The 12,590-nt window shown below is 42.8% G+C and overlaps 1 protein-coding gene across 2 annotated transcripts in view; it reads left to right on the top strand.

The window, feature by feature from the left end:
• Positions 1-1,498: 1,498 nt before the first annotated feature.
• The window catches only part of LOC144172990 (cytochrome P450 3A14-like), an 87,222-nt gene continuing 76,130 nt past the window's right edge, over positions 1,499-12,590 (top strand). For both annotated transcript variants that reach the window (XM_077701586.1, XM_077701585.1), the window contains exons 1-4: positions 1,499-1,690; positions 7,478-7,574; positions 7,851-7,903; positions 9,432-9,528. In XM_077701586.1, coding sequence (XP_077557712.1) covers positions 1,632-1,690; positions 7,478-7,574; positions 7,851-7,903; positions 9,432-9,528 — 306 coding nt within the window. In that variant the 5' untranslated portion in view covers positions 1,499-1,631. The remainder of the gene's footprint in view (positions 1,691-7,477; positions 7,575-7,850; positions 7,904-9,431; positions 9,529-12,590) is intronic.

The following is a 12,590-nucleotide window of genomic DNA, read 5'->3' as shown; positions in this document are numbered from 1 at the left end:
CCAAGTAGAACAAGTTGCTTCCTACAAGTACCAGGGCGTTTACATTACAGTGAACTTACCCGACACGGTAGCTCAGTGGCTAAGCTTTGCGCTGTTGAGCACGAGGTCGCGGGTTCGGTTCCCGGCCGCTGAAGCCGCTTTTCTGATGGAGGCAAAAAGCAAAAACACCCGTGTGTACGAGATTTCGGCGAAGGTAGAGATTCCTAGGTGATCAAAATTAATCCGGAGCCATCCACTACAGCGCGCCCCATCGCATGCATTGCGTCGGCTCGTTAAACCCTCCAATCAATCAATTGTTAGCAAAGCTAACCGCATGCCGGGGTACTAGCCCCGAAACTTTTAACGCACCGTAGTCGCTGTAAATATTGCTCTACAAAACATTAATTGTTTCAAAACTACAATACGCATGCTCAGTATAGGACTTATGTCGAGAAGGACGTAATTTCGCTAGAACTTGGTCAAAATAATTGTGTTATGTTTGTGTTGTCCAACTACGATCTAACCATGACAATTACTACAATGGAATCTAATCTCGGGCTCCTATCTTTATTGACTAGGATATTCAAATACCTCGAATAACTCTTTTTTATGTTTTAGCCCCACCCTCGGCTGTTTGACAAGCATATAACTAGGTCACATCACTAATCTTATACCGTCGACAATGAGCACGCCATAGAGGACTATACGTGCAAAACCATGCGTTGTTTTCACTCTTTCTTGCCCGGGCAAGTGGTGACTGGAATCACCTTCCTTTTGAGACTGTATCAATTATAACACAAACAAGTTTCGAAATTGCATCTAACATTTCATATTCGGGAGCTTTTCTAGAATTTGTTTTTCTCGAGTAATATTAGAAGTTTTGTTACATTGTGTTAACCATTTTACTGTAATACTTTGTCTAGACTCTTTCTTGCTATTTTTTTGTCTCACACCCCCCCTGCTTTAATGGTATCTGCCCTGATAATGGTATAATAAACAAATAAATAAAACCTGTCTTCCTTACTGTATAGCTTATTTGTTCAACGTTTGCGGTAGGAGTGGTGTCAGTGCTATTTCAATGAGGCGATCTGTGCCATGAAATAATTTTTTTTTCATCACGAGCCCACTAAAACTAGTCGGACATATAAGCATAGCGAACTCAGTAATCGGCTGAGCGCTGAGTAGCCGAAATATTCCTCTTCCCTCATGAAGCCACGGTACCGTAGCGGGGTAGGCTTCACGTGCGAGCATCCGCCAAGAAGATCTTAGCAGTCCGCTTGCCACGCTACAGCGTTAGCAGTATGTTGCCCTGAGCCCTCACGTTAGGCATATTTACTCCGTAATCGACCTATCTTCCAGCGTGTCGTACAGCGATAAGGCTGATAGCCGAAGGAGGGTAGTGGAGATCATATCGTGGTCTCAGAATGACTGGTGCCAAGTTCAGTCTGGATGGCCGGTTATCAGTGATGATAACAGCGCTATAAACGTCGCGGAAGGGAATACACAAGATGCGCTTTGGACAAAGCGTTTTCCTCGCTGGTGATATTGCCAACCCACTCGTGATGAGCTAAAGCACGAACAATTCTGTACAGATTTCCAGAACCGTTACGCCGGAGATCTAGGCGTATTCCACAATCTGACGAACGGCTAAAATGTTCGTGGCTACATTGCTGGTGTTCTTTTCGGTATTCCTCGTCACTGCGTTGCTCTTGTAAGTAGGACAGGTATTTGCCTTCTTCATAATATTTCTACGAATGTTATAAACAGCTGACCTTGGTTTAAACTGTAAAATGTCCGGCGAGGCAACGAAGGATATTCTATGCCATGTCTCCCTGTACTTCATCGGTTAATATTGGCCTTGAGTATATGAGAAATTATTACCAAAACACCTAACTTCCGCACACTACACCCAAGAAAATAGAAAGAACACCGTGTACTACAACACCGCCGACGGTTTTCGCTTACGGGTTTTGCTTACTTACAAGTAAGTTTCTCTTAGAAAACAAGCTACAGGCCTTTTTTAAATATATTTTCCTAAGATACCTTCTTCTACCAATCCCCTATTTATGTGTGTTCTGATTGATTATGAGTTTTAACGCACCGATGCTACACAGACGACGAGAGGTGCCGTAGTGGAGGATTTGGATTAATTTACACCACCTGCGGATTTATAACGTGGACCGAAATCTCGACACACGGCCGTTTTTGCCTCGTTAGAACAGCGGCTGTGGCGGGGATATTCAAACTGGTGTCCTTGGGCTCAGCAGAACAACACCGTAGCCACTACGCCAGCGGGTAAAGTATGTGTTTTCTAGAGTAAACGCGCCTTATTTAGCCAGTCTACCTACTTGTTTCGGGGCAAATGCAAAGCACAGATATAACCAGCGCAACCGGAGCTCTGATGCAGCAGCTGGCGCATTAATTCACCCGATTACGCGGCAGCATCTTCGTGTCTAACGATTGAAGCTGCGTTCATTTCATTGCTTGGCATCTATCGATTTAATAAGGGGTGAACATGCCACAAAGAAGTCGATGTCAGTAACATTCATCCTTGCCTGGCCATCTTTTGTGTTTAACGTAAGCGGATTGTCCGCTTACTTACGTCCTCGTTCGCAGTTACCTCTAATGGTTTGTATTTCACTAATATTTAGCGATGCATACAACACAAACAATTCACAGTGATTTGGACCAACGTTGCTGGATGAATTTGTGGCAATTACGCTTTTGTTTCAAAAATTGTACCTTTTTCGCTTGCGCTAACGTTCGTCTGTGTATTTATAGTACCAAGCAAATGTTTTTGGTTTGTTCTACGAGCAACTTCAAATTCAAACAAAGTTAAAAACGTGGCGCAAACTAGACGGGACAAGAGAGACAAGAAACACAGATCTGTGTTTCTTGTCTCTCTTGTCCCGTCTAGTTTGCGCCACGTTTTTAACTTTGTTTGGACTATGTACCAACTAGCTCAGCAACAAGTTTTGTCAACTTCAAATATTTTCCTTAAAATGTGTTTTGACCTAACCGCAAAATTACACGACGTTCCGGCAGTGCTAACCGCGCAATGACCGACGAAGTATTGCGGTGAATTCACGGTTAATGAACGAACTCAAGAATAGGGTCTGTTTTCTGAGACAGGGAAAGCAAAACCTTTTGACACGCGCTCGCTGACGCACGCATGCCACTTGCGCCACTTTCCGCAATCTGTAACACAAGCCTGACGCCGGCTATTCTCCTTTCCCGCGCACATATCGTTCGTGATGAGCCTATATTATCATTGCCCAATAAGCACTTCAGTTCGCCGGCTGGTCACACGCTGTGCTTTTTCTTTTTCGTCCTATTGACAGAGAAGGTCACGCTGCTTATAAGGAGCACCCGTTTGTGCGAACAACTGGCGTTGTCATTCTTTTCCGGTACAGAAAATGGGGCCCGCTCTAGATAGTAAATAAAAAAAGGTCATTCCGCCATTCGCTTGTGGATCACCAGCACAGCTCACATTCAATGTCACTCAGTAATGGCAGTAAGAATGGCTTTGTCTTTGCTACAGCACGCACTTATGAGAATTCCTGCAACGTCAGGCACCTCCGTCGATAAAGCCAATCGATGCATGTGCGACGCTGGGTAGCGAAATAGGCACTTTTTGGTTCTCCAAGCATTCCAAAAACAATGCAGCGAATTTTTTCAGAACAATATCTCCTTCCTCCAGAAAGATATCCATGGTTATGCCGCCGTCACCTCCCACGTTTCTTCTTTTCATGACTTTGAGAGGCTTTCCTACCTCCTCTTTAGCTACTGGGGGCACATCGCAAGTTAAGCTTGTACTCAGTACAGCCCGTTGTTGGGCTAGTTGGTTTTGCATTTCGGGGATAGAAAAACTGCCCGTAAAGGCAAGACAATAAGGAAGGGACAGGACTGGCGCCGGACAATAAGGAAGGGAGTGGACTGCCCCATCCATTGCCTTCCTTATTGTCTTGTCTTTTACGCGCAGTTTTTCTATTCTTGAAAAAGCTTGTACTCTCAGCCTTTTTCCACGGTGTAACGTCGCTGGCATACAGCCTGGTGTAGAATTCTTCTGCTACCTTTATTATCTCGTCTAAATTGTGTGATTTGTTACCCTGCTCGTCTATGATTGCGTACATCATGTTTTGCCGATGGGTAGCTTTCTCCTAGTTGCTTTCAGACTTTCCCCTATTTGCTGCGCATTCTTGATGACTGCCATTTTGTATGCATGAATGTCGTTTGTTTTACTTCTGTTTATTAGTTTCGACAGCTCGGCTAGTTCAATCTGCTCTGCCGTACTTGTCACTTTGACGTTTTTACGTTTGGCAAGTGTTTAATTCGTTTTTTAATTAGAGTTCTTTTTTGTTCCCTAGATGTTGCTTCTCCCACACCTACTGCTGACTCACTGATTGCATGTTATGTTCTCATTTACCCTGTCTACACTGACATTGTTGTGCTCGTCAGGATGGTGAATTTGTTTAAAAGAGGTATTTGAAACTCCTGGGATGAGGCTCTGACTGATACTATGGGGTTTTGGGTACATTTTAGCGAGTTTCCTTGATTATATTTTGAGATTTCGCCTTACTTGCATTTAACCATCCTATGCCGCTGCTCCGAATCTCTGTTAGCCCCTCCACGTCCTGCACCATATTTGAGTTGTCCCTTAAAATGACATGAATGTTGTTTTTGTTGGGCCGTGGGGATTTTTTGATGTCCATTTCCTAGTCTTTCGTTCTTAAAACAACGTGATTATCAACCTTAGGTTATTTCTCTCTGGAAATCCTACCAGTATATCTCCTCTACTGTTGCGATTGTCTATTTCAAAGTTTCACACTGGCCTTTCTCCCATTTGCTTCTTACAGACGTTTGCGTTGAACTCTCCCATCACAATCGTGAACTGTGTTGTTGCCTTCTTCATTGCTGATTCGACCTCATCGTGTACCTGTCTACAACTTCATCCTGATAGCTGGTTGCTCGCACATAGACCTGTACAATTACCTCTATCACTTGGTTAGCTTGACCACGATAGCCGCGCCTCTCTCGCTAATGCTCAAAAATCCCTCCACCGTTTCTTCTATTGTCTTGGTATTGAAAATCCCACCCCTCGTTTTTTCTTCTCTTGCTGTCCTCTTTAGCACCGAATGCTTTCGCTAGTAAACTTCATGAAGCGTTCTCCTGCCCTTCTAACTTCAGTGAACCGAATGATATCCTACCTAATGTCCGAGAGTTCCTCTAGTGGTACAGCTGAGCTTTCCCCGCTTGACAGAGTGCGTGCGTTGAACATTTCTAGGGTCACGTTCTAAAGGCGAGCTGTCGGACCCAGAGATTCTTGGCTGTAACTTTAACAAAATTGCGCCTAGAGAGCTGGTTTATCTTGTCAAACTATCTTACCGGCAACTAGATAAAGCGAGTATGGCTTTGAAAGGGCCACGTTGTCGCGGAAGTTAGCTAGATTTGTTTTTCTTGCCTGCGACACAGCGAGCGCGGCCGCCCCCACTTCGGAAATAACGAAAACGTCTATAGCTATGAAAATGTTGGTGCTACGATGGTTATATTTGGTACAAAAGTGCTCTAGAACTTTATGAAGGAGGAGTGGGAAAGGATTAGAGCTTACATGACAGATTTTCTGACGAAGACGTGAAAATTGACGCAGCGCCACCCAAACGCTTCTGCCATGCATTTAAGTCCGCCATAAATGGAAGCATGTATGTAAGTTTATTAGGGGGAAGCTATCACGAGAGAGCACACGCCATTACGCCGCCAGGAAGGCGTTGTCCGCAATCAATTTATTGTCCCCTTGTTGGGGCAGTTGACCATTTCAGGTTCTTACCGCAAACGGCCGCAAGGAAATAGCCAAGAAATAACAAAGTAACGAACGACATATTATTTTATTTTGGGGGAGGGAATGTTAACGCGTCCAAGGTACAGGTTGGCGCCAGGGCTCCGAGGCACGCCGCTGTCGACAGCTTTGCCATAAATTAGAATGCTGAAATGAAGCTTATGAGCCTGCATAGCCTTCCTTTCCGGCTCTAAGAACACATCTCAAACTAAATTTGTGTCTCATCATGCTTCAAACGAAGCGCAGTGAAGATAGATTTACAACCAACTATTAAATATAAGTTTACAGTCAAAACGTATTAAAATTCTGCTCACTGCAATTTTAAAGCTCAGAACGAAATTAGTAGTTTTGACGCTGAAAGGAAATTTTAATTAGTGCGATTGGTTAGTTAAATATTTATTGTCTGCAATATTCTGCGTGTCCAGAATTGATTCCTCGACAAAATGAATATATTCTGTACCACCCACTTAGCTACCTCTTGCGGCACTCTATAGGAATTGTTGCCTCAAAGGAATTTAACTAATAAACTTCGCTTACGATCACGGAAAGAATAAGTTGTACCTTATAAAGAGATACTGCAATGGCAAAACAATGCAGTTGTTTTTATGTGCAGTTGTTTTCAGTTGTTACCGAAACACGCTATCTCCAGTCGAATTCTTGAGTGCTTGTTCGATGTTCGATTCTACATTAATAAATGTGATGTTAATACCAGTGTTACTAACATATGGGAATAGTGCGTTGATAATGGAATGATTTTAAACACAGAGAAAACATTGTAGCTTCGCATAAAATGAAAGCATTGCCGTAGAAAGATCAATAGAGACCAAACACAGCAGCCCAAAATTTATTCAGGAGTAATAAATACATTCATGTTACACTAACCAGCTAACTCTCGTAATATTTACGCATTGAAATATTTACTCATCTGCATTTCATAACCTATGGTGCTTCTGACACACTAAGAAATTCCTCTGCTAAGGTGACACTCCTAAGTTACTTTATGTTATGAGCAAAACCTTCAAAATACCTGCTTAGTATGCCCCCACATTTAACTCATACCATCAGTAAACTTGAAGAACTCACAGGAGAGATTTAATATTTATTTATTCTCAATAGCCACGTACAGGTTCTTTACTTACAATACTGCTGAATTACACTATCGCAACCTTAAAACCAAGAAAAATGCTTCCGGCTTCATCTTTATCTTTGGTCAGCAAAGGTGAACTGTCGGTAGACCCATCTCAGTCTATCTCTCCGTTGTCAACATAATATATTCTAAGCAATAAACGGAGAACTCTCACGTGCCATTTCTCTGATAGTGACGAACTCAACTGCAATATATCAGAGTGAAATGAATCACCAACTGTGAACTTGGTTTGTTTCTATTTTGTCTTCGGTTTATCTTTTGTGCTCATCTTCTGGCCATAATACTGGTCTTTAGTATGTAGTAAATGAGTTCATATAAATAACTGCCGAACGATGTCGTTGTTTACTTGCGTAATGGAGCAATCAATAGTTATGGAGGTTGTGTGAAGCAACTGAGTGACTACTGGCGCACTGCAATTGCGTACAACTCCACGCATCAGCTTGTGCGTTCTCTGGAACGACTAAATTTAATTAAACATAGCGCTCTTGTGACTCTCTTTGGTTTTGTTATCCCTGAAGGTGGAGAAAAAGGCATTTCTCGTACTTCAAGAAGCTGGGCATACCCGGTCCAGAACCGAACCTGATATGCGGTAACCTTCTTGAGTACCATTCATCGGTAAGGGAAAGGCGTCCAACTTCTTTACCATTGAAGCTCACTCTTCAGTTTAACGACTTCGCTGGCAGTTGTCATCCTCATACTATTATGAGTACTTACCATCGGATCCATGGTAAGTAGCGCTTAAAACGGGACACAGAAGAGAAGACACACAAGACGGCGCTTCTCTTCTGTTTCCCGTTTCAAGCGCAACTTTCGATGGCTCAAAACCAACTAACCCCACTGTCAATTTTACTTAGCATCAGAGTTTGCTTATATTTCCTCTCTGCGCAACAGGAGTCCTACAAAGTCATCGGGCGGTGGCTGGAAAAATATGGAAATGTTTTTGGGTGAGGCGACGCATTTGTTTATTTCATGTTCCTTTTGTTCAGAGCAGGGTAGATGGGAAGCGCTCAGTTATAGTCGCTTAAAGCTAGTTGTCATCAAGCACAGGCAAGCAGGAAGGAAGTGTGAAGTACACATTTTTTTATTGCGGTTCTGCACACTACTTTTTTGAGCTTTATTCTAGTAAGACGTGCCTATGGAAGTTTAGCAAACGTTGGGTGGTAGAATCAACAGTACAGCGAGATAAATCTCAGATAAAGTTCAACAATGTCGTAAAAGAAATTGTTATGACGCGTTCGCGTTGCATTAGCTTAGCTTACTTAGTTGCATTAGCACTGAGTAGCTGTACTGCTTGTTCATGCACAATGTATAATATAATTTTACCGCATAAAAACAGCTACGTGTCGAATGGAACATAGTGGGCGTGAGTGCATCCAAAAGCCTGCGCTAACCTACTACAAGAATCAAATTTTGCCAGTGATATTAGACTGGCGGAGTTGTGAGAGATCTAGCATGGTGAAAATTGGATTGACGGAACGCAATGCAGGGTTGATAAAACTTGTTTTGACGAATCATCATTAGGTGCCTTCAGTGGAGCGGTCACTGCCTATGGATTGCACAAATGCACTAGTCTATATACACGGACCGGGTAAAATGAACACATAAAAACCCGCGATTTCCGCAAAAAAGCGAACGCTTCAAACCCCCTGCAGTAACATAGGGCGTACAAAAAACCCGGGAATGCAGAAATCCAACTAAAAAATTATACGCAAATACGTCGTAAATGAGGCTGTGGAGAGTGCAGAATCTCGGTCTAATTTCTGTTTGGTTTCACTCGCATTGTGACATTTTCTTCGGCCTATACATTATCGGTAAGCGATGCTCGGAAAGAACAAAAGATCATGGCCGGCCACCCCATTTGGTTCTTTTCAGACCACAAGACAAAGAAGCGCTGCGTGTACAGCTAATAAAATCCGCTTTTAGATAAACTGACTATACCTTCGAACAGAAAGACTGCTGGAGCACGATGTTGTTTCATACCTTGTTTACAGGATAAAAACGTGTATTTGTCATCGATAGGGGTTCGCTTGTTGTCTGTGTATATATTTGTTTTTTGTTTTTTTGAATTCAAACCGGTTTCTTCTGGATTGAAAGCCCGGGTAACAAACGCCTACTACACATCAAATTTCAGTTTGTCGTTTTCCTATTTTCTTTGCAGTATTATTTTTGAGCCACCGAAGATTACCATACAGGCGAGAGGACTGCTTTCCCGCATTGTGTTGGGGAATACTCACTGACGATCTGAAGCTGTTGGTATTTAGTGTGTAGCAGAATTGCGCCAAAAATGTCAATCAGAGCAGCATTCGTGACCTGATATTTTTCGTCTGTTTACGCTGCTATGCAGTTGTGGCATTGGATTTATCCCGATCTTCCCCCCTTAAAGGTTTATAGGCAGGGTGCGTGACTAGGTTTTACAAATATCGAAACAATGTCCATGTTTATTAAGCAAAACATTCACCCTTTATTTTACAGGTTCTTTAACGGAGACGTGCCCTTCGTAGTAATAAATGACCTGGACTTCATAGAGTACGTGTACGTGCGGAATTTCGGCAACTTCGTCAACCGCGGGGTACGTAAAGCATTATTGAGTTCTTTTGTCCCCCGTTAACTCCTCACGCAGGGCATAACAAGAAATATGCAGCCGTACTAAAAAAAAACTGCATGTTCGGAAAGACTGATATACGCACATTGTCAACTGCCACCCGCCTCAAAAGGAAGCAGATAGTTTCGAAACATTTATTGGTTGACTGGGAATTTATTGTAGCAAAGCCCTAGCAATCCGCCAATTGGATATCTTACTCCAGGTGCCGTGATTGTTTTTAGGCTTCTTGAACACGATAAGGTCATGGGCCTACAGTAGTTATCGGATCTGACTTGATTAGCGCAGTCAGTACCTAACCCACAGTAGCTGCGCATTCTGCCTTCCGCACAAAAGCTCCGCATGCGCGCCCACCTTTCCTCTCTTTGCAGTAGCGTTAGAGCTGCTGGTACTTTTCTACTGCGACCGCGACCAGCCTAAACTCTAGGCCTACAGAATTACGTCCCATAAACTGCACTGGTGCAGAGAAGAGGTATAAAACGATGAATAAATGAATGAATCAATCAATCGATCAATCAGTCAGGTAGTCAGCTAATTTCCCAGAAATACATCTCTAGGGGTTCTGGGGCTGAAAACAGACTTAACAACTTGACTGGACCTGTGAACGCTTACATGGCAGTAGTGATATGACAGGGGAAAATTTTTCAGAGGTTGCTGCATTTCAGATAAAGATAACGATAGCAATCGTTTCTTTGCCAAATGTAATACAAACGAGGTAACAGTTTTATTCCAGTACAGCCTAAGAAGAACAATGCGTGCCTTAGAATAAGCGCACATTCAACTTATCACGCTCTAAAGTACAAGAAGGAAGCACTCATATCGCAGGAAGAAATACTTAAAGTCAACACTAAAAAATGTACAAATAACAATAAAAAAGGGTAGGGGAAAAATGGTTTGCGTTACAAACGGTAGATAGCAGCTCACGAATTTCAATTGAGTTTATGATTATGTAAAATCTACACAAATAGCAAAAAATAGGATACATAAAAAACTGTTCGCGCTACAAACGGTACCTAGCAGTTCACGAATATAAGTTGCATGTGTCTATCAACACTTTGTGGTTTTTTATAATTTTCTCGCAGAAAACACTTTTAACTCTTCTGAAGAAAACTTCGCGAAAAACCATTTTTTTATATTATTATGCAAGTTGTGCTCTGGTGAGTCCAACGTAGTTTTTTCGGAAATTCCGCGGGTGCAGTTGGCTGTGTTGCGCGTATTTGTAAAGTGAGATTTAGACGGGAGTGATGTCGAATATGTGGGAATGTTTATGTGTTGGTAACAAAGAAAAGTAGAAGGATCAGCGAATTTGGAAAGCGTACATGTAGTGTACTTTGTTGATGTTGTAACGTGGAAACAAATCTGAGTGGTAGAAGAATAATTCAGGTTTAACAAATGAACAACAGCTTTTTTTGCAAGATGAGTATGTCACTGATGTTTTCTTGTGGTATAGTTGTCCGCACTGAGCTAAAGTATTTTGTATCTGAGACAAATAGGACATTGTGAATGTTCAGTTTATCCGCCTCTTGAACAAGGCAACGTGTGCGTGCTAGCGGACCAGCCACAGAAGGCAGTTTCCTACAGGTGCTACCAATTTGTTTATTCCGTCGAAGCGCGCATGAGAGTGCAACACCAAATATATTGAGATCATGTACTAATTCTACACCATCATAAGTGCGTTTCAGCGGGTGTTTTAACTCATGTTCTCTATTTTTAGCATGAAAAGAATTGCTTTAGTCCGTTGAAGCAAATGCAGGCAGTGTCATGTATATATAAATACAAAAGCACGAGACATAGCACGCTGACTTAGAGGAACCCCGAAAAGCTTTGTGAAGGTGGCAATCAAATGCATTCAGGTGGTAGAACAAATAACGAGGTATTTTGAGCCAAGTGTGAGCCCCATACGTTGTACGGATAATTTGTAAACAATGTTTGAAGATCGCCTTTTTCAGCCGATGAGCGTGACGCCGCAGTGAGCCCACCGCGGCTGACGCAACGGCGACCGCGGCGATCGCGGCTGACGCAACGGCGAAGGCGCACCCTGATTCGCCCAATCGCCGGCGAGGTCGGCCGCCGGCGGCGTCACTGTTATTGGCTTCCGGCTGCTCTCCCTCCTTCCTGCGCGATCCCTAGGCAAAGGCGGCAAAGGCGGGTCCGCAGCGATTGACGTGTGCCCAGGCGCAAGAATGTAGCTAGCGCAGAACGGAAGTCGAGCGTCGCGATGTCACATGGCTATTCCCAGTGTTTCCAGCTGCTTTTAAGGAAGCAGAGAGGGATGTGGAGTAGATCGGCAAGTGGGGAGAGGTGCAGGTTATTGCTTCTGGCGCAGCTAATACTGAATGTAAATCAATATTTCCAACGGCATTGCTTCGCTATATTGGTGCTACGCGACGATACAGGCCTTTTGTAACTTTTACAGAAGGCTTTTCTGGGTCCCTTTAAGTAACACCATTTAAAAGCGGTGGAAAAGTAGACTGTTGGCCAGAAATATTCACTGACTGCATTCTGTTCCCTGAATATGATTACATTATTGCTACGGTTTCCCACAGATTCGCTCTTGCGATATCTGTTAGCACGAATTTTATGGTTGAGTCAGTGAAATGCATAACTGAAATAACTAAAAGAGTGCTAAAGTAAAATAATTATTTTCTTTTTCAACTATATGTGCTCCTTAATAGTTAGCAAGGCTGTTTCAGTAGACCGTACTGTCCGAAAACAGATTGCGTACCTGACCTAATACTATTTGCTTCAAGATAACAAGGCACGCCCGAAAAGATTACCTCTTCAAAACATTTGCCAAAGACTGGTATGACAGATATAGACCAGTAATTCCTAGGATCATTTCTGTCTGCCTACTGTAAGGCACCGTCAGTCCTGCTCGCATTATTTTCTTCGGGAACACCACAGTATGAAGAATTTAATTGTAAAAGTCAGGGCTTGTTGGGGCAATAAATTCTGGGACATTTTTAACAAGTAATGATTTGTTTTTTTTTGTTCAGAAAACTTCTGTATACTTTGAAATCTTTCGTAGCCTT

The sequence above is a fragment of the Haemaphysalis longicornis genome, unplaced genomic scaffold (assembly GCF_048455015.1).
Source record: "Haemaphysalis longicornis isolate Haplotype H1 unplaced genomic scaffold, Haemaphysalis longicornis Haplotype H1 scaffold_28, whole genome shotgun sequence".
In the NCBI taxonomy this organism is placed as follows: domain Eukaryota; kingdom Metazoa; phylum Arthropoda; class Arachnida; order Ixodida; family Ixodidae; genus Haemaphysalis; species Haemaphysalis longicornis.
The sequence above is the reverse complement of the archived record's forward strand: the minus strand, read 5'-3'. Positions and strand labels throughout refer to the sequence as shown.